The sequence below is a fragment of the Musca autumnalis genome, unplaced genomic scaffold, assembly GCF_047663935.1.
Source record: "Musca autumnalis isolate F117 unplaced genomic scaffold, ASM4766393v1 scaffold_1, whole genome shotgun sequence".
NCBI classification, from domain to species: domain Eukaryota; kingdom Metazoa; phylum Arthropoda; class Insecta; order Diptera; family Muscidae; genus Musca; species Musca autumnalis.
This window is the reverse complement of record NW_027411644.1, coordinates 62,162,785-62,188,231: the sequence shown is the minus strand read 5'-3', so window position 1 is coordinate 62,188,231 and position 25,447 is coordinate 62,162,785. Positions and strand designations below refer to the sequence as shown.

At 30.9% G+C, this 25,447-nt stretch overlaps 1 protein-coding gene across 14 annotated transcripts in view; it reads left to right on the top strand.

Moving 5' to 3' along the window:
* Positions 1-23,070, top strand: part of ttk (zinc finger and BTB domain-containing protein ttk) — a 119,117-nt gene extending 96,047 nt beyond the window's left edge. For 8 of the 14 annotated variants that reach the window (XM_073977955.1, XM_073977962.1, XM_073977991.1 and 5 more), the window contains 5 exons: positions 4,576-4,916; positions 4,989-5,735; positions 8,181-8,265; positions 9,351-9,721; positions 12,339-13,393. In XM_073977955.1, coding sequence (XP_073834056.1) covers positions 4,773-4,916; positions 4,989-5,735; positions 8,181-8,265; positions 9,351-9,721; positions 12,339-13,046 — 2,055 coding nt within the window. In that variant the 5' untranslated portion in view covers positions 4,576-4,772 and the 3' untranslated portion in view covers positions 13,047-13,393. Of the gene's footprint in view, positions 1-4,575; positions 4,917-4,988; positions 5,736-8,180; positions 8,266-9,350; positions 9,722-12,338; positions 13,394-20,614 lie in introns of those variants that run through there. The other 6 variants (XM_073977866.1, XM_073977884.1, XM_073977894.1 and 3 more) reach the window with 1 other exon arrangement.
* The last annotated feature ends 2,377 nt before the right edge of the window (positions 23,071-25,447 follow it).

Genomic DNA, 25,447 nt, shown 5'->3' with positions numbered 1-25,447 from the left:
TTGTTTGTGTTTTTTCACTTAAAATATTGTGTTTTTGGTCATTATCTCGCTGTGTTTTTTATCTATTTCCGTTTTGAATGTAATTTTTTTTTTTGAGGTTTTAGTTGTTGTTTTTTTCTTCTACGTTTTCCTTGTCTCTCCTCTAGTTGTAGCTCGATTTCCTGTTGTAACCCTTATGAATAAATAAAAAAATACCTAACTATAAAATGTTTGTTAATTTATTTCGTTTCGAAAAAACCGGTTGTTTTTGTTTTTTCTTTTCAAATGCCACCTTTAGAATCAAACAAACACTTGTTACATTGTTACAAGGCAATGCCTTATTCTCTAAAAAAGTTTGTTTGTTGTTAGTGTTGTTGTTGTATATGAGACAAAGTTTGAAAGTTGTTTATTATTCATTAATTTTTGAAAAGTAGGATATGCTGTGTGGCATACCTACATATAATCTACGCTTAAATGTATTTATGGCAAGGGATGGGATTTAAGACTCAGAAAATGGCAGAGGAAGGACAAAAAATATTTTTTCGGGGATATTTTATACTTTTTGTTCTGTTTTTGGTTTTATTTTTATAAAATTATCAATGTTTTCTTATAAAACGTAAATATCTTTATTGATTTCCATGAAAATTTCGGTGTGGTGAATTTCATTAAAAACTCACCACACCTTGGAAAGTGCACCGAAAATGCCGTTTAAATTCATGGATTACATGAAAAATATTCTTTTCAAGTTTAGTCGATTTTTTCGTAATTATTTTTACAAAAACGAGGTTTTCTAAGAATTTTTTTCATGTTTAGTCGATTTTTTCGTAATTATTTTTACAACAAAAGAGGTTTTCTAAGCATATATATTTTAAATCAACAGTCTTGTATTATAAAACACAATTTACTATATCAATTTTTATAAAAATTTCGGTGTGGTGAATTTTATAAAAAAACTCAACACACCATAAACACGAAAATTTGATAAACAAAAGTCAAGGATTACATAAAAAATATTCTTTCAGGTTAAACAATTTTTTTCTTAACCTTTTTGATAATTTTTTGCCAAAATTTTTTACAGAATTTTGATTTTAAAGAATTTTAATTTAAAATTAAATAGTTTTCTTCATTGGAAAAAGGCTTTTAAACACTTTTAATTCAAATCAATGATATAATCGTATAAAACACATTTTTCTCTATTGATTTCCATGAAAATTTCGGTGTGGTGAAATTAATCAGAAACTCACCACACCAAGGAAAGTGCACCGAAAATGTCGTTTAAATTCAAGGATTACATGAAAAATATTCTTTTCGTGTTTAGTCGTTATTTTCGTATTTTTTTTTTTACAAAAAAGATAGTTTCTAAACACTTTTTTCGTTATTATTTTTACAAAACAGAGTTTTTCTCTAAACATTGTTATTTCAAATCAACAATCTTGTCTTAGAAAACACAATTTCCTCTATCAATTTTTATAAAAATTTCGGTGTCGAGAATTTTATAAAAAAAACTCAACCCACCATAAACACGAAAATTTGGTAAACAAAAGTCAAGGATTACATTAAAAATATATTTTTAGTTTTTTAAACAATTTTTTTTCTTAACATTTTTGATCATAATTTTTTTTCTCGCCTTTATTCTTAACAAAATTTTGATTTTAAAGAATTTTAATTTAAAATTAAATAGTTTTTTTTTTTTAATTGGAAAATGGCTTTCAAGCATTTTTATTTCAAATCAACAATTTAATCGTATAAAACACATTTTTCTCTATTGATTTCCATGAAAATTTCGGTGTGGTGAAATTAATCAGAAACTCACCAAACCAAGGAAAGTGCACCGAAAATGTCGTTTAAATTCAAGGATTACATGAAAAATATTCTTTTAATGTTTAGTTGATTTTTTCGTAATTATTATTACAAAAAAGAGGTTTTCTAAGCATTTATATTTCAAATCAACAGTCTTGTATTATAAAACAATTTTCTCTATCAATTTTTATAAAAATTTTGGTGTGGTGAATTTAATAAGAAACTCACCACACCTTGAAAAGAGCGTAGAAAAATTAGTACAAATTTTAAGGATTACATAAAAAAATACTCTTTTAATTTAAATAATGTTTTTCCTTAAGATTTTTATTTAAATCAAAACAGCTCAACTAGAATGAGAATTAATTCGCCTTAATAAGGCAAAAATATATAACAAATTTCGTCAAATTCTTAACAGAAATTTAATTTCGTATAAAACAAAATTCCCTTTATTGATTTCCATGAAAATTTTGGTGTGGTGAATTTCATAGAAAACTCACCACACCCTAAAGAATGCATAGAAAAATTAGTAAAAATTTAAATATTACATAAAAACTACTCTTACAGGTTAAATATTTTTTCCTTGCAATTTTAATGTTAAAAACTTTTAATTAAAATCAAAAATTTTGATTTTTAATTGAAATTGGATTTTCAGAAATGTTCATTAAAAATCAACCATTTTTTTCTTATAAAGCATTCATTTCTTTCTTGTTTTTCATGAAAATGTTGGTGTGGTAAATTTCATAAAAAAACTCACCAAACCCTAAAAAGTGCATTGAAAAATTAGTGAAAGTTTAAGGATTACATAAAAAATTCTGTTTCATTTTTTTGATAACATTTTATACCATAAAAGGACATTTTTGAAAAGTTTTGTTTAAAATCACAAATGTTTTATTCAAAAGCCTTAACATAAATTGGTTATTTAAGTGTTTTTATTTTAAATAAACAATGTTTTCTTGTAAACTGTAACAACCTATATTGATTTCCAGGAAATTGCTATTGTGGTGAATTGCACATAAAACTCACCACACCCTAAAAAGTGTATAGAAAAATTCTTAAAAATTTAAGGATTTCATAGAAAATACTCTTATAGATTAAATAATTTTTTTTTCGTAAGATTTTATTACCGAACTGTGAAGTATTAAACATTTTAATTTAAAATTAAAAATGTTTTTTTTTTTTCAAAATTCTTAACAAAAGTTATATTTTTGAGAATTTTAACATAAAATAAACTATGTTTTCGCATATTACAGGATTCCCTCTTTCGATATCCTTGAAAATTTCAGTGTGGTGAATTACATATAAAACTCACAACGCTCTAAAAAGTGTATAGAAAAATTTTTAAAAATGTATGGATTCCATAGAAAATACTCTTATAGATTAAATTATTTTTTTTCGTAAGATTTTATCACCAAAATGTTAATTATTAAACATTTTAATTTAAAATTAAATTTCTTTTTCAAAATTCTTAACAAAAGTTTTATTTTTAAGAATTTTCACATTAAATAAACTATGCTTTCGCATATTACAGGATTCCCTCTTTTGATTGCCTTGAAAATTTCAGTGTGGTGAATAGGTATAAATATTTTTTTTTCGTAATATTTTATTACCAAAATCTGAATTATTAAACATTTTAATTTAAAATTAAAAAATGTTTTAAAAAAAAATTCTTAACAAAAAATTATTTTTTAAGAATTGTAATATAAAACTGACTATATTTTCGTATAGCACCTCATTTCTTGTAGGTTTGTAATCCTTTGCCTATTGGGGCTGGACACTTCCCACATACAAAAATTGTTGCCTGGATCACTTCCTTATGTCGTGGCAATAGTTTGCTTGATTGGTTGTTTAGTATATGTATGTATATACCCACATTCATACATATTAATGTATGTTTGTATATCAACACATTTTCTGTTCTTTCCTATTCCATTGTGGTTTTGTAGTGCGCTTTTGTGTAGATGGAAATTCCAAAGGCATTTTCCTTGTTGTTGGCTGGCTGGCTGTATAGTTTGCGGTCCAATGAAATTAGTTTCTTTTTTTTTTTTTTTTTTTTCTATAAGCATGAGATTCCTTAGCTGATTGCTGGCTGTTGACTGCTATTGCTCCTAGACACGATGAGAAATCAGAAAAAGCGTGTGGTTTTTATGTTGTCAAGTCTCCATCACCAACAACTATGGCCACATTTGCCATTCTCTTCCTCTCGCTCTCTCTCAGGCATTCTTTGATGAAGTCAAAAGCCAAAAACCAAATTTTATTTCAATTTTTGTTTGTACAACGAACGACGAAGATCCTTTGTCTATTTTTAGTTATTTGGGGGGAAACAGAAAAAAAAACATTCGTGTTTCATCATCATCCGCATTGGATGAAGAATAAGAGAATTTTTGTTTTGTTTATTATCTCCTCGAAAACATTCAGCCAAAGAAGAAGAAGAAGCTGAAAAATATCCGTGAAAGTAGATTTAAGACTAAAAGAAATTTCACATTTGTTTTTTTTCGGTTATTGTTGTTGCTGTTTTAAAATCTCTTTTTGCTGCTGTTGGTTGCGCCTTTACGTTTTGATTTTTATTTTTATCCAAGTGGAAAAAGGTGGTGTTGGTGGTGACGGCGAAAAAGGGGGGAGGTTGATGAAGAGGTGTCTTTATAATCTATACAAATACCGACGCCACCAATACTGGCAGCTACTATTAGGCAATACCAGGCTAAATTTAGATAACGCATTCAAGGAAGCAACCACGAAAAAAAATCTTAACATTTTGAAACTAATTCGACATTTTTCTTTCTCTCTCTCTCTTTACAGGAGTTTTTCCTAACTAAAATGTTTTAAACAAGGAACTCTGTCATACAAAATAAAACAAAAAATTGTTATCCTCAAAAAAGACAAAAATAACTGAAGGATTTTGAAAATCCTAGGCAAATAAGTTTATTTCCTGAAATTCCCCCGCATCGATTTTTCGTTAACCTGGTTTTGCTGAAAACAAACACAACGGCTTCCAAATGAAGATGGCTTCACAGAGATTTTGTTTGCGATGGAACAACCACCAAAGTAATTTATTATCAGTTTTCGATCAGCTACTGCATGCCGAAACATTTACGGATGTTACATTGGCCGTTGACGGTCAATATCTCAAAGCACACAAGGTATGTAGAAGATTTTTAACATAATTCCTCTCCAATGGACCAACTAACATGCCCTTTCATTTTCTCTTTCAGATGGTTTTATCCGCCTGCAGTCCCTATTTTAATGCCCTCTTCCTAAATCACCCGGAAAAACATCCAATTGTCATTTTAAAGGATGTTCCCTATGCTGATATGAAATCGCTGTTGGATTTTATGTATCGTGGTGAAGTTTCTGTTGATCAGGAACGTTTAACAGCATTTTTGCGTGTAGCCGAAAGTCTGCGCATTAAGGGTTTGACAGAAGTCAATGATGATAAACCCTCCAACAATGAACCCACACCCCAGCCACCACAATTGCAACGCATACAACCGTATGTTGTGCAACAGCAGCAACAACAACAACAGCAACGTCATAAAACCCATCAAAATAATGGTGGTTCCCCCCTAACACCAGCTGGTAATCAGCAGCAACAACAAAAAAGTCAACAAGAATCACTGCTAACTTTGGCATTGGCATCAATGCCCAAACGTAAACGTGATTTAGACTCATCAACGCCTCAAATTGCCAGTGTAACTGGTCAACAACAACAGAAACCAAGAAACCAACAACAACAGCAGCAGCAACAACAAGAATCCCTTTTAACATTGGCCCTGGCCTCAATGCCCAAACGTAAACGTGGCAAGCCACGTCGGTTATCGGGCAGTGATGATGCTGACTATGATGAATTTGATGGTGAAATGGCGGGTGGTGATGGTAAAATGTGCAATGATTCCTATTCCGGCAATGAAGATGCTTCAGATGATAATCAAAGGGATTCCGGCAATAATGATGATTTAAATGTAAGTAACATTTCCGAATATCTTAAAAAAGATTTTGAATTTTCAAAACTTGTCACAAACTTTTAAAAAGGCATCAAAAATAACCTAAATATGTCTTAAAACTTTAAAATAATATTTTTTCTAATCAAAAGAACAACTTATCGTTTCAATTCGCCAAAAATTTAGGTGTGGTGAATTTCTCAAAAAAAAAACTCACCACACCTTGAAAATTGTATAGACAATTTTTTCTTAATTCAGGCATATTTTAGAAAGAATTTTTGTATTTTTTCAAAATGCTTAAAAACGAAAAAAGATTTTAATTTTCAAAACTTGTTGCAAACTTTAAAAAATTCCTTAAAAATTACATAAATATGTCTTAAAACTTCAATATTATAATTTTCTAATCAAAAGAAGAACTTTTCCTTTCAACTCGCCAAAAAATTTAAGTGTGGTGAATTTCTCAAAAAAAAAAAAACTCACCACACCTTGAAAATTGTATAGAACAAATTTTCTTAGTTCAGGCATATTTTAGAAAGAATTTTTGTATTTTTTGAATGTTTTTCTATGGAAAATATTCACCTCAAAATGCTTAAAAAGCCTTAAAGTTACGGATGAACTCTAAAAATGAAGAAAATATGCCTTAAAAACTTCAAGATATTGTTTTCCTAAAACAAAAATCCAATATTTCTTTTCAATTCGAAAAATTTAAAATTATATAAAAAAAATCTTTAAATGTAAGTAAAATTTGCGAATATCTTAAAAAAGATTTTGAATTTGCAAAACTAGTCACAAACTTTTAAAAAGTCATCAAAAATTGCCAAAATATGTCTTAAAACTTAAAAATAATATTTTTTCTAATCAAAAGAACAACTTATCGTTTCAATTCGCCAAAAATGTAAGTGTGGTGAATTTCCAAAAAACTCACCACACCTTGAAAATTGTATACAACAAATTATATTTTATTATTTTTGTATTTTTCGAATGTTTTTCAATGGAAAATATTCACCTCAAAATGCTTAAAAAGCCTTAAAATTACGGATGAACTCTAAAAATGAAGAAAATATGACTTAAAAACTTTAAGATATTGTTTTTCTAAAACAAAAATCCAATATTTCTTTTCAATTTCAATTCGAAAAAATTTAAAATTATATAAAAAAAATCTTTAAATGTAAGTAACATATCCGAATATCTTAAAAAAGATTTTTAAATTTTCAAAATTTGTCACAAACTTTAAAAAAATCATCAAAAATTTCCCAAATATGTCTTAAAACTTTAAAATAATAGTTTTTCTAATCAAAAGAACAACTTTTGTTTTCAATTCGCCAAAAATTTAAGTATGGTGAATTTTTAAAAAAACTCACCGCACCTTGAAAATTCTATAGAAAATTGTTTCTTAATTCAGGCATATTTTAGAAACCATTTTTGTATTTATTGAATGTTTTTCAATGGAAAATATTAACCTTAAAATGCTTAAAAAGCCTTCAAATTAACGGATGAAGTCTAAAAAAGAAGAAACATGCCTTAAAAACTTCAAGATATTTAAAACAAACATCCAATATTTCTTTTAAATTTCAATTCGAAAAATTTAAAATTATATAAAAAAATCTTTAAATGGAAGTAAAATGTCCGAATATCTTAAAAAATATTTTGAATTTTCAAAACTTATCACAAACTTTAAAAAACATCATCAAAATTTCCCAAATACGTCTTAAAACTTAAAAATAATATTTTTTCTAATCAAAAGAACAACTTATCGTTTCAATTCGCCAAAAAATTTAGTGTGGTGAAATTCTAAAAAAACTCACCACACCTTGAAAATTCTATAGAAAATTTTTTCTTAATTCAGGCATATTTTAGAAAGAATTTTTGTATTTTTTAAATGTTTTTCAATTGAAAATATTCACCTCAAAATGCTTAAAAAGCCTTAAAATTACGGATGAACTCTAAAATGAAAAAAATATGCCTTAAAATCTTTAAGATATTGTTTTTCTAAAACAAAAATCCAATATTTCTTTTCAATTCAATTCGAAAAATTTTAAATTATATAAAAAAAAACTTAATTTAAGCATAACTTAATTTTCTTCATATTTTGCATAATTTTCAAAGGAAAATATTCAACTCAAAACCCCCTAAAAAGGCACATTTAATTAAATTAACATATTCTTTGCGTAATAGAAGAGCTTTAAATTTCCATTTCTGCAAAATTTAAGATGTGGTGGATTTTTCCAAAACTCACCACACCGAGATTTATGTATCAAAAAATCAAATTTTTTATAAGGATTACGAGAAAAATGTTTAAAAATTTCCACATCATTACATCTTCCCTATAAAGGCATTAATTTTGATAAATATTCCCTAAAAAAAGAATTTAAATATTTGTTAACATTTTTTTAAATTCAATTTTTTTTTTTTTTTTTGGGTGTGACATAATTTTTAATACTCATTTTTTTTTACTTATTTTTGCAGGAAAGTCGCGACTCACTCTCACCCTCAAAGAAAGCTCAAATGCAACAGGAACGCCATCAACAAAACGATGATAACAGCACTTCCGGTAAGTCACCATTTTCCTTATTTTTCTAAATACAATTATTTTGGGCATCAAATTTCATATTCATTTGCAAAAGAATAAACAATCACCTGCATTTTTTGTTTGTAAAATAAAAACAAATAAATAAAATCGAAAGATTCTCTTTGTTGTACATAATTCTCATTAAAACTCCTGAACATTATTCATATCTTTTTTTTTATTGGCAAAGAAGGAAAAAAAGATGCACCATAAAAAACAAACAACTAACCTAGCTTAATTTATACAATAACGCGTTGTTTAGAATAGAACGCCAAAAAATCGGAAAAGCTAAAAAGGGATTTCGTTTTAATAAAAAAAAAACAGTTCAACAGCTATTTGTTGAGTTTAATGTTTGAATTTTTTGTAAGTGTTCAAGTGACGAAGAAAAGTGTTTAGTGATTTTCGAATTTCGGTAAAAAAAAAAAAACAGAAACAGACAGACATACGTTTAACGTCGGCAGGTGAGTTCGAAATAAAGTTTGTTGGAAACGTATGATGCCGTTTAGCAAAGAAAAAAAGAGAACAACTTGCAAATAACGAAAAATAGAAAGATTTGTTTTAAACTGAAACTCAAATAAAAATCTTGAAAATAAATCGGTATGAGCTTTTAGGGATTTATGGCCGACGTAATAATCGTATAAACCAAAAAAAAAAAAAAATTAGATACCATTTTCGAAAATCTTTAAACCAAAATTTCGTTTTTATATAATCTAACCAAAAAAAAAATATTTCTTAGATTTTAAGTTAAAAAAAACAACAAAACAAACACTCTTTATAACAGCGCCGTATTATACACAAAGAAATGGCTTGAAATCCCTATAGCTTTTCCGATCACAAAAATTTTAGATGCAGTACTACCGTTACAATGATTTGGGTATTCATATAACACCAAAAATGTAAATTAAGAAAAAGAAAACAACAACAAATATAACACTGCAAACTTTCTTTTTTCGTAATATTTGTAATGTCTATTTTTTCGCAAACGCATTGTACATTTTCACCACTTCCCCTCCCCTTGCACCCCTCCCCCCCTTGAAGAACATTATTCATTTATTGCGTATTTATTTCAGATGGCAACGACAGCGAAAATGATGAACCCATGGACACATCATATATGGAACCTCAATTAATGTTGGATGAATACGATGAACCTGTTGAATTTAAATTCGATCCAAATGCCAATGATTCACAAGAGAATAACATATCGAATATGTCGCAACAGGCCCGCCAGCAAGCATTTCTCTTAGCCGCCCAACAGAAACATCAACAACAATTGGCCGAGGCAGCTGCTGCAGCGGCTGGTGGTTTACAAATGGCTGGTATGCCAGGTGGTTTGTTAAATTCAATGGTTAGCATACCAAAATTGGCACCATTAGTTAAACCTGTCAAGCCAAAGATTAACAAGCGTGTTAAGTTGAAGCAAAATGGTGTTGATGTTAAGGTAAGTTTTTTTTTTAATTTTTAATAATTTTTTTTTTTTTTAAAGGCAAACTAATTTTTGGAATGGGCTTTAGAACAATCCCTTTAAGGTTTGGAGTGAAAATAACTCCTTTTTCTTGTTAAATAACAAGTTTTCTTCCAATTTAAGAAAAAAATTAGGTGTGGTGAATTTCTTGAAAATTTCCCCACACTCATTTTTTAGTAGGAAAAAATTCTATTCTCGTCAGGCTATCAAAAGCACATTGTTTCTTTTAGCTTTATTTGTTTTTTTCAACCATATTCCGATTTTTTTTAAATAATTAGTTCCAAGATTGAAATTTTTCTCAAAATATTTAATTCAATTATTTTTCATAACTCGTAATCATCGGGAAAATGAGTGTCGAGGCAAATGTATAAACTTTTTCTTGTAAACTACAAGCAATTTGCTAAGTTAACCAATATTTGAGGTGTGGTGAATTTCTTGAAAATTTTACCACACTCGTTTTATGGCAGGAAAAAATTCTATTCTGCTTAGGCTATCAAAAGCACATAGTTTCTTTGAACTTTATTTGTTTATTTCAAACATATTCAGATTTTTTCAAATATTTAACTCTATGATTGAATTTATTTCTCAAAATATTTAATTAATATATTTTCATAGTTCGTAATCATCGGGAAAATGAGTGTCGAGGCAAAAGTATAAACTTTTTCCTGTAAAACTACATGCAATTTGCTAAATTTACAAATATTTGAGGTATGGTGAATTTCTTGAAAATTTCACCACACCCATTTTATGGCAAGAAAAAATTCTATTCTCCTTAGGCTATCAAAAGCACATAGTTTCTTTGAACTTTATTTATTTCAACTATATTCAGAATTTTTAAAAGAATTAATTCCTAGATTTATTTTTTTTTTTCTTCAAAATAATCAATTCAAATATTTTTAATGGTTGGAAAACCTGAAACAATGAGGTTTGAGTCGAAAATATTTCGTTTTCCTCGTACTATAGGAAATTCGATAATTATAGCAATATTTGAGGTGTGGTGAATTTCATGAAAATATCACAACGCCCATTTTATGGCAGGAAAAAATTCTATTCTCCTTAGGCTATCAAAAGGACATAATTCGTTAAACATTATTAGTTTATTTCGAAAATATTCAGATTTAAAAAAATGTGATCCAAAATTTATTTTTATTTTCAAAATATTCAATCAAAAAAATATTTTTAGTCGTTCGAAATTATCGAAAAATTACGTTTGAGATGAAAATAATTAGTTTTAATTGTAAAATTACAGAAAAATTGTTAAATGCTGCCAAATGTTAGGTGTGGTGAAATTAAAAAAAAATTCACCACATTCAATTTATGACAGAAAAAAATAATATTTTCGATATTCTATCAATTATTCAACGATAGAATTTCTCAAACAAACTTAAAAATTACATAGAAAATGTTCCTCTCAATTCAAGAGTAATTAAAAATATTCAATTTTCAATGGCAAATATTCATTTCAAAACGCCTAAAGGCTTATTTTAATAAAATTAACATTTTATTTGACTAATTGAAGATCTCAAACTTTCATTTCTGCAAAGCTTGAGGTGTGGTGAATTTTTTCCAAAACTCACCACACCGAGATTTAGATGTCAAAAAATCACATTTTTATAAGGGTGACAACAAATATTTACAAAGCTCTAAATCACACCAATCCGTCCATAAATTAATTTATTTTAATAATTTTCTATTACAAAATTTGCTTAAATTTTAAAATTGATTGTGCAAAAACCAAAGTTTGAGTTGATTTTTTTATTTTGAAAAATTTTGAAAGCTACAAGAGTATGTACATAGTCATTTTTTTTTTTTTTTTTTTTTTTTTTTTGATTTCTCACGAAATATTGTTGGCGGTGGTGAATTTCACTTAATAATACCAAATTTGAAAAATATTGCAAAATAAAGTTTTTTTTTAAATTACTACACCATTTTCACATGTAATTCGAATAATTCCAGTTGTAATTCGAAACATTTCACTTGTAATTTGAGAATTCCAATTGAATTTCGAATTATTTCATTTGTAATTTGAGATTTTCATTTCAAATTCGAATTATTTCATTTGTAATTTAAGAATTCTATTTGATATTCGAATTATTTCATTTGTAATTTGAATTGTTTCATTTGTAATTCGAATTATTTCATTTGTAATTCGAATTTTTCCATTTGTAATTTGAATTTTTTTCATTTGAAATTCCAAATGAAAAACTTCGATTTACAAATAGAAAAATTCAAATTACAAATGGAAAAATTCGAATTTCAAATGAAATAATTCGAATTACAAATGAAAAAATTCAAATTACAAACAAAATAAATTCGAATTTCAAATGAAATTCTCAAATTACAAATGAAATAATTCGAAATTCAATTGGAAATCTCAAATTACAAGTGAAATGTTTCGAATTTCAAATGAAATAATCAAATTACAACTGAAATTCTTCGAATTACATGTGCAAATGGCGAATTTTTTATAGAAAAAAAAAAACGTTTTGAACTTTTACGGCCTGATTCCAAATTAGTTTTGCTTTTTTATTTAAAAAAATCCATATTTTTTAATAATTTTTTTTTTACTAATTTCCTTTCTTCTTTCTTTTAGCCCTTCTCCAATACAACCGACTACATGGACATGCTATCTGGCAACTATATGAATTCCGCCCAATTGCAAAAAATGAAATCGGCCCTCAGTGCCAGTACCGGCAGTCTAAATGTCAATTCTCCACCACCCAAAATCAAATTGAATACATCTTGTAATTCCATTATTGAGGGCGAGGGTGAGGGATCAGTGCGTGATTTCTGCATCAAAGAGGGTGAACACACCTATCGCTGTAAGGTGTGCTCTCGCGTCTATACCCATATTAGTAATTTCTGCCGCCACTATGTAACCTCCCATAAACGTAATGTCAAAGTCTATCCCTGTCCATTCTGTTTCAAAGAGTTTACACGAAAGGATAATATGACGGCGCATGTTAAAATTATCCACAAAATTGAAAATCCAACAACAGCTTTAGCTGCAGCAGCGGCGGGTAATCCCCTACCATTACCAGGACAAATCTCCGGTTCGGGTTCACAAAATGTGAGCGCCTCATCGACACCAACACCACCAGATTTGAATGCTCAAACATCAAATCAATCGGGTAGTGGTATGAGTATGGGTATGGGTGGTGGTATGTCACTGAATACAGCAACACCAGCAGCAGGAGGCTTGTCATCATCATCGGCATCATCTTCATCGGTTAGCTCACCACCGGCCGGTATGACAACATCAACGCCCACGCCAACAGCAGCAGCTGCAGCGGCGCAATGAAACAATATGGCTTACTATATTACTATGTAGTTTATGGTTTAAGTGTATAAAAAAACAAAAACAAATTATTAAGCAAAGGTTTTGGCTTTTTATGAAAATAGTAAAACCCTCCTCACCCCATCCACCCACCTACCTTTTATTGTTCTCCCTCCCTCCTTTCTTTATCTACTATGTTTTGTTTCTTTTTGATAAGGAAATTAGAAAAAGAAAAATATTGTTATGCTACTCCTACAACTACTTTTAGGCTGGGACAACACCACATATAGAATATAAAGGATATAAGAACAGCTTTAAACTTATGGTTTTCTGCTGTTTATAACTTTGTAAAATATTGCAAAAAAAGAAAATATTCAAAAATATTTAGCTTTTAATAGATTTCAAGTAACTTTCATTAACAAAACCAGAAAAAGGCTTCCAAAATATTCCAAAAAAAATATAAAAAAAGAAAAACTCTTAAAAATGTAAAGTTTATATTTATACATTAAAATAGTTTGCTTAATTTCCACTAAATATAATTAAAATTATATTAGCAACAGTTTCTTTAAAACAAACCCCACCCCCAAAATCCAACCCGGTTTAAAGATTTCTTTTTAAAAGAAACTTTGAAAAAAGTAATTTTTCTGGGAAAAATTTTAAATTTTTTGTTATTTTTTAATTTAATTTTTTATATTTTCTGTTATATTTTTTTTTTATTTTTAATTTTCTTTTCCAAAAAACCATTACTAATGTTATAATGTTGCAAAGGATATCTCTGGAATCCTTATCATTATTTTGTTTTATAAATTCTGTTCATCTTTTTTCCCAATTTTAAAAAATTGTCACTCTTTAACTTTATGTGAAAATTTCGAATTTTCTAAAAACAATTTCTTTAGAACTGATCTGCAAGTGAAATTGACAATATCATTATCTTTAAAAAATAATGTATGTATTCTTAAAATACATAAACCCAATTCTTTGCCCCTCCTCACTACTATCCTACTTTGTTCTCTTATAAGTTTGTGTGCAATTAAATCTTTATTATTTTTTTGTTTAGATATTTAGTTAATAATTTAATTTTTAATAAGCACTACCACCAACACCACCCTCTTTTTATAATAAATATTTATAATTTAAAATGTAGTATTTTCATAAAATTTATAAATCATTTTTTACTCTACACTTTTTGGGAGGTTTTTGCTTAGTTTGATGCACATATATGTACATACAAACATAGCTAAACTATTATTCACCACAGAGTGCCTTACCACCACCACAATTCATAAAGTGTACTTGTTCCACCAACCACTAGATACTAGTACTTCATTATTAAAACTAAAACAAACAAAAAAAACTTATCAAAATCTTAGTTAAATTTATTCAACAATTTTTTAAATTAAGTTTAATTTACATTTGTATAAAGAAACAAAACAAACATAGTTGAAATCATCCAAGAATATGAAAAATATCTACCTTGTTGCCTTCACAAGAAGCTAATTCTCTTTATCTATAAAAGAAAAGTTAACAAAAAAATCTAAAACATATTTTATCATAACCCCACTTTATTGTGTAAATTAATTGAATTGCTGGTTATTTTTTTCCATAAATTTTATTTATTTTTTCCCCACAATTCTAATTCTTTCTTTCTAACAACAACATCTCAAACACATTTGTTTTCTCTTGTAATATAACATTTGTTTTTTTTTATAATAATATTTATATAATTTTTTTTGCAAAAAGAAAATATATAAATCGGAGGCTTAATAATATCGCCAAAGAACTAATTTTTTTATAATAAATTACCCCATAATTATTTAAAACAAAACAAAAAGAAAGAAAGAAAAACAAAAACAATTGACATAAAAAAAAAAAACAAGAAAAAAAAAACAAAAATAACCAACCAACCAATCCCCCCAGCAATATGGTTAATGTTTTATCATTATAGTAATGTTAATTATTTTTTTATTATTATTTTTATTAATAATAATACTTGTATATTTTTTATAAATTAATTTTTATGTACAGCATTAAAAACATAAACTGCAAAACACAATTTATTATTATTATATATTATAAAAAAAAATCATAATTTAAATAAATCAATTAATTAATTTTATTACTACAAAGAGAAAGAGAAATACAACAAAAATTAAACAATCAACACACACAAAAAACAACATATTTTGGTTTTATTTTTTTAGGGGGAAAGTTTTTCAAACATATTTGCTATAAACAAGATTTATAGAAAAATATGCCATGCAAAAAATAGAAGAAAAATATTTTTTCTGTACTGCAATTTTTTTTTTAATTCTAATAATTTTTGGGAGAAGTTGTTTTAAAAATTCGTTTAGATATGTATAACGTTTTCGGTTTTTTCTCGAATTTTCTTGCGCCCGTGTTGTGAATTTTTTTTGTTCAAACTCACCACATCGTTATGAAAATGTAATACAGTTCCATTTTTGCAGTTCCATAATCAGCAAAAAAATACAAAATTTTTAAAAATTGTTCTTAATTTTTTTTTCTAAAATTTTACTGTTAAAAATAAATTTGTTCTTATAATTTGTTATCTTAGTTTGGAATATATTAAACCCTAATTTGTTTTGATGAGATTTTGTGGCGAGAATCGAATCTATAGTATTCCCTATCTTACCCCTTGGCGAACAATGCCAAATCTTTTCCACTAATAAACTAGTTGTTTTAAAATATTAAAACAACAACAATGGGATTAAGCCAGACTATTTTGAAAAAACAAAATTGCAAACGCTATCCCAATAAAAACGCCACAATGTTTCTAATTGAAGACACTGGCACGTTGGTGTGTGCATTCGTTGAAATTCGACGACACATACTAGTGGAAAAGGTTTGAATTGTTTTCGCAGACACTTTCGTCGGAGTTGTGTGAGGTTGCTAAGGAAAAACTTCTCATTGAACTTTTTTCTTTGCTTACCTTTATACTTCGAGCTGACGACTTAGTCAAAATATTTCAGTTGCACACTTACACATTGTTCCTCGAAAATGCAACCTGCGTTAAAAATGCGTATTTTTGACGTTTTGAAACAGGTAGCTTCGCATTTTATTTATTTTTGGTATATTTTGTTACGAAAATATTTGATATTTCTATAAAAAAGCACAGATCAAAAAAATCTACTTTTAACATGTTTGTTTTCTCCTAATTGGCGAACACCCGCTTAATAAGTTGTTTTCGCTGTTTGTAGTTCTCATGTAATAGGACAAGAATTTCGACACTAAACTTCCATATAGGCCAATTAAATTGAGAACACATATTTATTTTATTTCTTACTAGCAGACCCCGGTCTGCGTTGCTGGCCGTCGTAATGAGTTTTAATGATAACTTTTTATGGACTTTATGCTTGACAATTCAAAAATAGGTATTTTCTACCTCACGACTTCTATTTTGTTTTTCAAAATAATCAGACTTAATCCCATAGTCGTTGTTTTAATATTTTATTAAAACAACTTTAATTTATTAGTGGGAAAAATAAATTAAAGTTGTTTTAATAAAATATTAAAATAGAAGTCGTCATCCCAAATAAAAAACGCCAACCCTCCTTCTTATATCCTTTTTCTTGATCGGGGGCGCAACCACCGTTGTCTCGAAAATTAATTTGCAGGTCGATGCTCTCATAATTTGAACAAATATAGCGATTATAAATTAATAGGCCCCCGAAATTCGTCTACAAATATATAGCAGTTTGGACCACGGGATATTCCTGAATATTTTCTAAAAATTGCATGAAATTTTGTTCAGTAGTTTTGGAAAAATAATGTATTGAAAAGAGTGGGCATGGTCATCAGTTTTTAAGATATAACATATTTAAAAAAAGTGGGCGTGGTCCTGTATTTTTGGCTCCAAATATGTACCAAGGGTACAAACAACCCCAGTGCCTCCCAAAATTTATGCTAAAACCAATATAATCATAAGTTTGGCTTATACATACATATAGCGTTTAAAAGAAAGGCGAGCGGAAAGTACCTAACCTCCTCCGAAATTCATAAAATATACATAACAACGGCAAACCTTGAGCTTTTGCAGCAAATTTCATGGAAATCGATCCAGTAGTATTGGAGATATAACACATTTAAAAAAAAAAAACAGGCGTCTTTAGGCCCCAAAGAAGTACCTAGATTGTAGATTAATTCGTAAATTTTAAAACCGATAAATTCGTAGTTTTTGCAAATATAGCGTTTTTAAAAATATCGCATAGGGGAGGTATGCCGTCCTTCTGGAATTCAATAAAATATGTAGCCTGTTTTCGGGGCCATTTTGTTGTACTAAGTATTAAGCTCTGTTCGTATCACTTTAGTCGGATTTTCTAAAAAAACAGCCGCATCTCACCCCAAAACATCAACAGCGTGCCACATTTTTTGAGGCATTTTAATAAAGATGTCCTCAGAAGGTAGCATAGGTCTACTTTTCCGAATAAAATTACTAAACCGTTCAGAATAAAGAAACAATTTTGTTGAAAAGATAGAAACCGAAGGCGGTTCACATAAAACCAATGGTAGAATACCAGACCAAAACCCAGGAGCTTATCTCAAATTTTACAGCTTCAGCCCTACTTATTCGCCCACTACCTATGGAATAGCCTACATTTTAAGTGGGCATTTTCATAACCATTCAGATCTAGTCCAAACAGTGATCCTCATAACAAATGTCAATAGGGGAATTCTGTAATTAATTTTTCGAGCTACCGACAAAAATCGGTAAAATTAAAATGCTTATAATTTCGGTAATTAACGACATTTTTATTTTTTGGAATGGTGAGAATTCCACTTCAGAGCGCTGGTTTTACCTGTTCATTCAATATCAGTGCTCCAATGTTTAGTATTATTTAGTACAGCTAGCGTACACAACGGTATTTCAAATTATATATAATTCTAGTTTTATTCCTACACCCAAGACCAAATTTAGAACTTTTTAGTACTTTTCGTTGCCTTACAGTAGTTATTTCCAATACCTTTTCAGCCCTCAGCGGCCTCTATACCACATTTCAGAACTTGTACGCATTTCAAAAAAAAAACTCCTTATATTATTGTTCAAATGTAAAACTATTTAGTACTTTACACATAAATACATAAGCATGAATTTCCTAAACCTCCTCTTATTATTTCTAAATTCCTACCCCTTTACCAACAATGACTCCAAGAACACATTTTAGAATTCCACCTCTGTTCCCAATACCAACATTGGATCGATTTAGTACTTTTCGTAAATTTATGGTACGTATTTCTTAAACCACTTCCATATACCAACATTACACACCAACACTCATCCTGACTGCAACAAACAAAAAAGAAAAAAAAACAACAGTATTCAGACCTGTCGCTACACAATACCAAATTGGGTACCACATAGTAATTGTCGTATTGGACAGCATATCTCAACCCTACACTGACATTAGCACCAAATAACCAGTAATCTTAATTTAAAATCTCTGAAATCTAGCTCTATTCGTTTGTGCAATGCCAAATTGTACCAAACTTAGTACCATTTAGTACTCTTCGTACCCATAAGAACGATGTTCCAAAACTACAACCTCAATCCTTCACTTCAACAATAATCTTAATTCCATATCTCAGGATTGCTGCTCTATCTGTTCACCCAAATCAAAATTTCCAAACTTCCTCAGTCCTACACTCCAACAGTTATCTTAATTCCAAATTTGAGAATTCCTACTCTACCCGTTCAACCAAATCTAAATTTTACCAAATTTAGTGTCATTTAGTACACACAAGTTGGAATTTCCAAACATCCTCAGCCCTACACTAAAACAATAATCTTAATTCCAAATTTCAGAATTCCAGCTCTACCCGTTGACCCAAATCAACTTTTACCATATTTAGTACTTTTCGTACCCATAAGTAAGAATTTCCAAAACTACCTTAATCCTTCACTTCAATAGTCATCCAAATTTCAAGATTCCAGCTCTATCTGATCGCCCAAATCCAAATCGTACCATTTAGTACTTTTCGTACACATAAGTTCGAATTTCCTAACTCCCTCGATCCTACACTCCTACTGTAATGTAAATTTCAAATTTGAGGACTCCAGCTCTGTCCGTTCACCTAAATCCAAATTGTACCAAATTTAGTACCATTTAGTACTTTTCGTACCCATTGTACGAATTTCCAAAACTCCCTCAATCCTACACTTCAAGAGTAATCTTAATTCCAAATTTCAGGATTTCAGTTCTATTCGCCCAAATCCAAATTGTACCAAATTTAGTAATATTTAGTACTTTTCGTACACATAAGTACTAATTTCCAAAACTACCTCCATATCTCAAACCTACACTCCAACAGTAATCTTAATTCCAAATTTTAGGATTCCAGCTCTATACGTTCATCCAAATAAAATTTGTACCAAAATTAGTACCATTTTGTACTTTTCGTATACAATTCCAAAACCACCTCTTGTATCAGCCCAACTTCCCTTTCTTGATTCTCATTTCAAATTTGAAGATTCCAGCTCTATCCGTTCACATAATACAAAATAGTACCAAGTTTAGTACATTTTAGTACTTTTCGTACACTTCGATTTCGAATTTCTAAAAACCCTGTGGTACATCTATCCTACACTCTATTAGTGACTTTCGACTTTCGTTGCGTTCTAGTTCGAATTTTCAAAAACCCAGCCTTATCTGACACCTTCGGACCAAGACTGACCCTCAACCAAAATTTCAAGATTCTAGCTTCAGCCGTTTGGTCTGAACCCCATAGACACTTTGATACAATAAAAATGAGCCTCGTGGAAATAACGGGGCGAAATCGACTCCAAATTGTCTACAACAGATTTCGTACAAATATACTCTGGGTCTAAATATTTGTACGAAGCTGTTGCAGAGAATTTTGAGTCGAGATGGCAGGAGCGTGGGATAGCTCTAGAACGGATTAACCGATTTACTCCACGTTATATTATATCTAAACATAGTTTATGTTGATGGGCCATATCAAGGCTAATGTGTGTAGAAATGCTTAGAGATTCGAAAAATGTAAATTTTATGGTGTGGTGAATTTCCAAAGAAACTCACCACACCGAAGTAAATGCACAGAAATGTTAGGAAATCATTCTGCTTTAAATATATCGCCAAGATGTATTTATATAAAGTCAACGTCGCCTCCGAAATAATTTATTTATTTGAAAGGGAGATGAAAATTCTATATTTTCTGGGTCATTTCAAAGGGTTAAATCCACGGAACCTTAAAATTATCAAATATATTGTGTGTAGAAATGCTTAAAGGTTTGAAAAATATTAATTTCAGAGTTTGGTGAATTTCCAAAGAAACTCACCACACCGAGGTGAAAGCATAGAAATGTTAGAAATTTAAAAATATCAATTCTAATGTTTGTCATTATTCTTATATATCCGAAAACTAGCAATTGTGGGGGTGTGGTGAATTTCCCAAGAAACTCACCACACCGTCGAAATTTCATATATATTTATAAAAATCATTATATCTACTTTAGAGATAACACATCAAATTGGTATAAAGAAAAAAGCCCCAACAAAGTCCCCGAAAAGAAATTATCTCCCTTTGCATTAACAATTCATTTTGTTTTTCCTTTCCAGTGCATCTCATTACCAGTAGCCCAGAACTGTCACAAAGACTTTTTGGTATTACAAGCAGCAACAGCAGCACTGTCCCAACGAATACCAACAACAATATTGTAACTAGCAATACATCAATGATTTCCTTAGTGCCGCAAAATAGAGCCGCCGCAGCAGCATCATCTTCTGCACCACCACCACAGGCAATTGAATTCAATGATAATATCAACGTACACTTGCCCACCGTTTTGGGATTGAAATTTAAAAATACTATGCAACAACAACAAGAATTGGCAAATCAAACACAAGGAGGAGGAGGACAGCAGCAACAGCAGTCAGACAATCAGCACATGACAATGACCATTACTTCATCTTCCCAACCGTTGGCGGCAGCAACATCTTCAACTCCATCAACAAATCCCAATTCCTTGTTAAAGCAGCAGCTACGTGCCGGCTTAAAAGATTTGATTGATGTTACACTGGCCAGTGTCAATGCAAGCAACAACAATTGCAACAGCACCATCACTACCACCGCCAACAGTTTGAATCAACAAACTGCTCCCTCCTCCAATAATGATTTGGTATCCTCCACCCACATGGATACCCAAGAAGCCTGTTCCGCCTTGCAATCATTGGCCAATGCAGCTGAACGTCAAGCTGCTCAAAACAACAACAACAGCATACAACCACCATCGGCCAATAATTTACACCATCAATTTCTTCTACACATGGCAGCTAATCCAATTATGAAATCCGGTGGAGATTTTTTCCAACAACATCAAAATGCCTTGCTGCTGCGGGAAGATGATAATAATTTAGATTTACTTATGGATCAAAGTGATAAATCGGATCCGGAAATGTTAACATTGGCCGATGAAAATGCCGGTTTGGATTATAGTACAGGTAATGAGGGTGGCGGTGGTGGCCAAGGGGAGAATAATGAAAATTTTGATAGCTCCCATAACAATTCGATGAATCACCAATCGGCCATGGGACAGAATTGTTCTACCCCACGTAGCAAAAATGGCAAACCAGTTCAACGGCGTCGTGTTAGACGTAAAGCCCAATCCTCCATAGATGATCAGGCTGAACAATTGACCGAAATGTCGGTACGAGGTTTGGATCTTTTCCGTTATGCCAGTGTCACGGAGGGGGTGTATCAGTGTACCGAATGTGCCAAGGAAAACATGCAAAAGACATTTAAAAACAAATACAGTTTCCAGCGACATGCTTTCCTCTATCATGAGGGTAAACATCGTAAGGTTTTTCCCTGCCCCCTGTGTGGCAAGGAGTTCTCAAGGCCAGACAAAATGAAGAATCACATGAAAATGACCCATGCCTCGTTTATGGCCAAGGAAATACAAAATTTCAATCCTTTAAATTATCTCATTAGTGCCGCAGCTGCTGATGAAATTCAGGCCAATTTTGGTAATAACACCAATGCTGCTGGGAATAACATCACCAACACCAATACATCACAACCACCATTGATAAGTCAATTACAGTCTTCCAATCCAGCTTTAAGTATTATGATTAACAACAACACCAACCCGGGTGACAACAATGAGGAGTTCCTCCAGCATGTAGCCCAACAAGAAAAAGAAAATCTGGCGCAGCAATTGAAGCTACCCACAGATATTGAAATTAAAAATGAAATTGTAATCTCACCATCACCCTCACCACCACCACCACCACCAACATCATCATCAGCAGCAGCCGCCGCAACAGCCACATCCTCAACAATGTTACATCAATTACCCTCGGGTACCTCAGTTTCCTTAGCCGAAACTTCTTCCTTAAGTTTGCTGAAATCTGCAGCAACTACAACAAACGCTCAACTAAATGCACAAAGATTAGAAGAGGTGAAGTAGATAAATTTGCCATCACAAGTGGTGTGAACAAACACACTCACACTCATATAAATATTTTGTAAGCAATTAAAAAGAAAAGACTTGGTTGGAGGAGATACATAACAACTCCACCACACCCACCCACAAACAATACGCATAATTTTTTGCACACAATTTACTTAAGCTAATTGTTTTAGTTTTTACAAAAACAAAAAAGAATATACATATAATATTAGTAAATATGATTTCATTTAATAAGAATTTGTAATTAAGTTTATTTTTGATATTTCAAATCCGTCCAATTTTCCTAAACGAAAAAAAATCCGAATAACAAAAATCTACTTTAATAAACAAAACGTACACATATGAATATGTATGTATGTTGTAATGTGTTAGGGTTCTACTGTAAACAATCAGAAACTAGGCATCATTGTTATTATACATACACACACACACACTTGCTACCCTCATGCTATACTCTTTCTCACTCAGTCAGTCTCTTTCAGTCATTCAGACAACACAGTCATTGTATTACACCACAAGTAGTAACACGCACATCAACCATTGTAACGCATTTTCAGTTTCCAGAATTAAACAGAATAAATCTTGCTTAAGTTTGTTAATTTATCAATAAGTCTTTTATTTACAACATAAAAGCACAACTAAATCTTTTACTCAAACGTAAGAGTACAACAACTGGCGACGAGGACGGTGAATAAGGAAATAAATTCTTTAATTTCAATTCATCTACGCAAAAATCAACTGCACATAAAATGTCAAGCGAGAACATTGTGAAATTACTAGCTGAACAGCAAGCGGCTATGAATCTTCAAACGCAGTTACTGCAACAATTAACAAATCTACTTCAAGCACAGAGTACTGGAAACACCAAAGATGCTACGAGTCCCAGCACTTCAAAAGCAGCATTGATGGAATCTCTTTCACATTCCATGACAGACTTCGTTTATGAACCGGAAAGCGGATTAATTTTTCAAGCGTGGTACAATCGCTACCAACATGTCTTCGAAAAAGAAGCCCAATCTCTGGACGATCATGACAAAGTTGCGTTACTCTGGAGAAAGATGTCAAACAGTGTTCACGAAAGATTCAGGAACTACGTTCTTCCAAAGAATCCAACAGAAATGAGTCTCAAAGACACCCTGGAGAAACTTAACAAACTATTTGGTAAGGTAGAAACTCAAGTGTCTCAACGCTACAAGTGTTTGCAAATGAAAAAACTTGACGGAGAAGACTATAAGGAATACGCCGGTAGAGTTAACTTACAGTGCGAACTCTTCAAGCTAAATGAAATGCAAGTGGATCAATTCAAGTGTCTAATCTATGTCTTAGGTTTACAATCAAGCAAAGACAACGACATTCGCTTACGTTTACTCAAATTGCTAGACGAAGCAAAGGACTCCACAACTCTAGACACTCTTGTAGATGAAACTCAACGACTCATGGATTTGAAAACAGACAATACATTGATCGAGCATCAATCGCAATCAATATGCGCAGTCAAGAAATTCGCCAAGAACAACAACAAGCATTCCCATAAAATTCCTAAAACGCCCTGCTGGTTATGCGGAGACATGCATTACTCAAAATACTGTCCATTTAAAAATCATAAATGTTCAAAGTGTCAGCAGACAGGTCACAAGGATAACTTTTGCAAAAGCGCAAAACGAGGCAAGTCCACTACAGACAAAACTGCAGTCAAGTCGGACAAAACAAAATACAACGCCAACGCTGTATTCTCTTCAAAGCAACTCCAATTTCAACAATTGCGAAAATATACCACCGTGGAAATAAACAAGAAACAAGTCAAATTACAAATCGACACAGCATCCGATATTTCAATCATATCACGATCAACATGGGAATACATAGGTAAGCCTCACGTACACAAAACAAATGATACTGCAACAGACGTGAATTCCAACAGCATCAGCCTAATCGGAAAGTGTCAATGCAACACAACGGTATCAGACAAAACGCTAACTCTACAATGTTACGTCACGGAAATCGATAACTTAAACATAATGGGTATCGACTGGATACAAAGTTTTAACCTTTGGGACAAACCAATTTCAGCTTGGTGTCGCCAAATATCAAACGATGAATACATATCAAACCTGAGAAGCAAGTTCAAACCTGTTTTCGACAACAGCAGTCTTGGCCTTTGTACAAAAACCAAAGTGCATGTTAAACTTCTTCCAGACGCAAAAGAAACATTCATTGCAAAACGCCCAGTACCATATGCCGTGAGAACAGAAATAGAAACAGAGCTAGATAGACTTGAAAAAGCAAATATCATCACACCAGTCAATTCTTCAAAATTTGCAGCGCCAATAGTCGTAAGTAGAAGGAACGGAAAAATTAGAATTTGTGCAGACTATTCCACGGGTCTCAACAATTCAATTGAACCAAATCAGTATCCTCTGCCCACTCCTGAAGAAATTCTCTCAGATTGTCACGATTGTATGATATTTAGTCATTTGGATCTCTCTGACGCATATCTACAAGTAGAAGTCGACGATCAAAGCAAAGACTTGCTAACTATTAATACTCACAAAGGGTTATACAGATTTAATCGCCTCACTCCAGGTATAAAATCAGCACCAGGATCCTTCCAGCGAATCATGGATGAGCTATGCACAGGCATCCAAGGAGCACGAGCGTACATAGACGACATAGTCTTGGCAAGTAGATCTCTTCACGATCACAAAACTAATCTTAATTTGTTATTACAGAAAATTCAAGATTACGGGTTCAAACTCAAATTCGAAAAATGTCAATTTTTCAAACCATCAATAAAGTATCTAGGTCAAATCATAGATAAAAATGGCATACGACCTGATCCAGATAAAATTCTTGCAATACAGAACCTGAAGGTCCCTGAAAACATTTCAGAAGTACGATCTTTACTAGGCTCCATAAACCACTATGGAAAGTATGTCTACAACATGAGAAACATCCGAAAACCACTAGATGATCTCTTAAA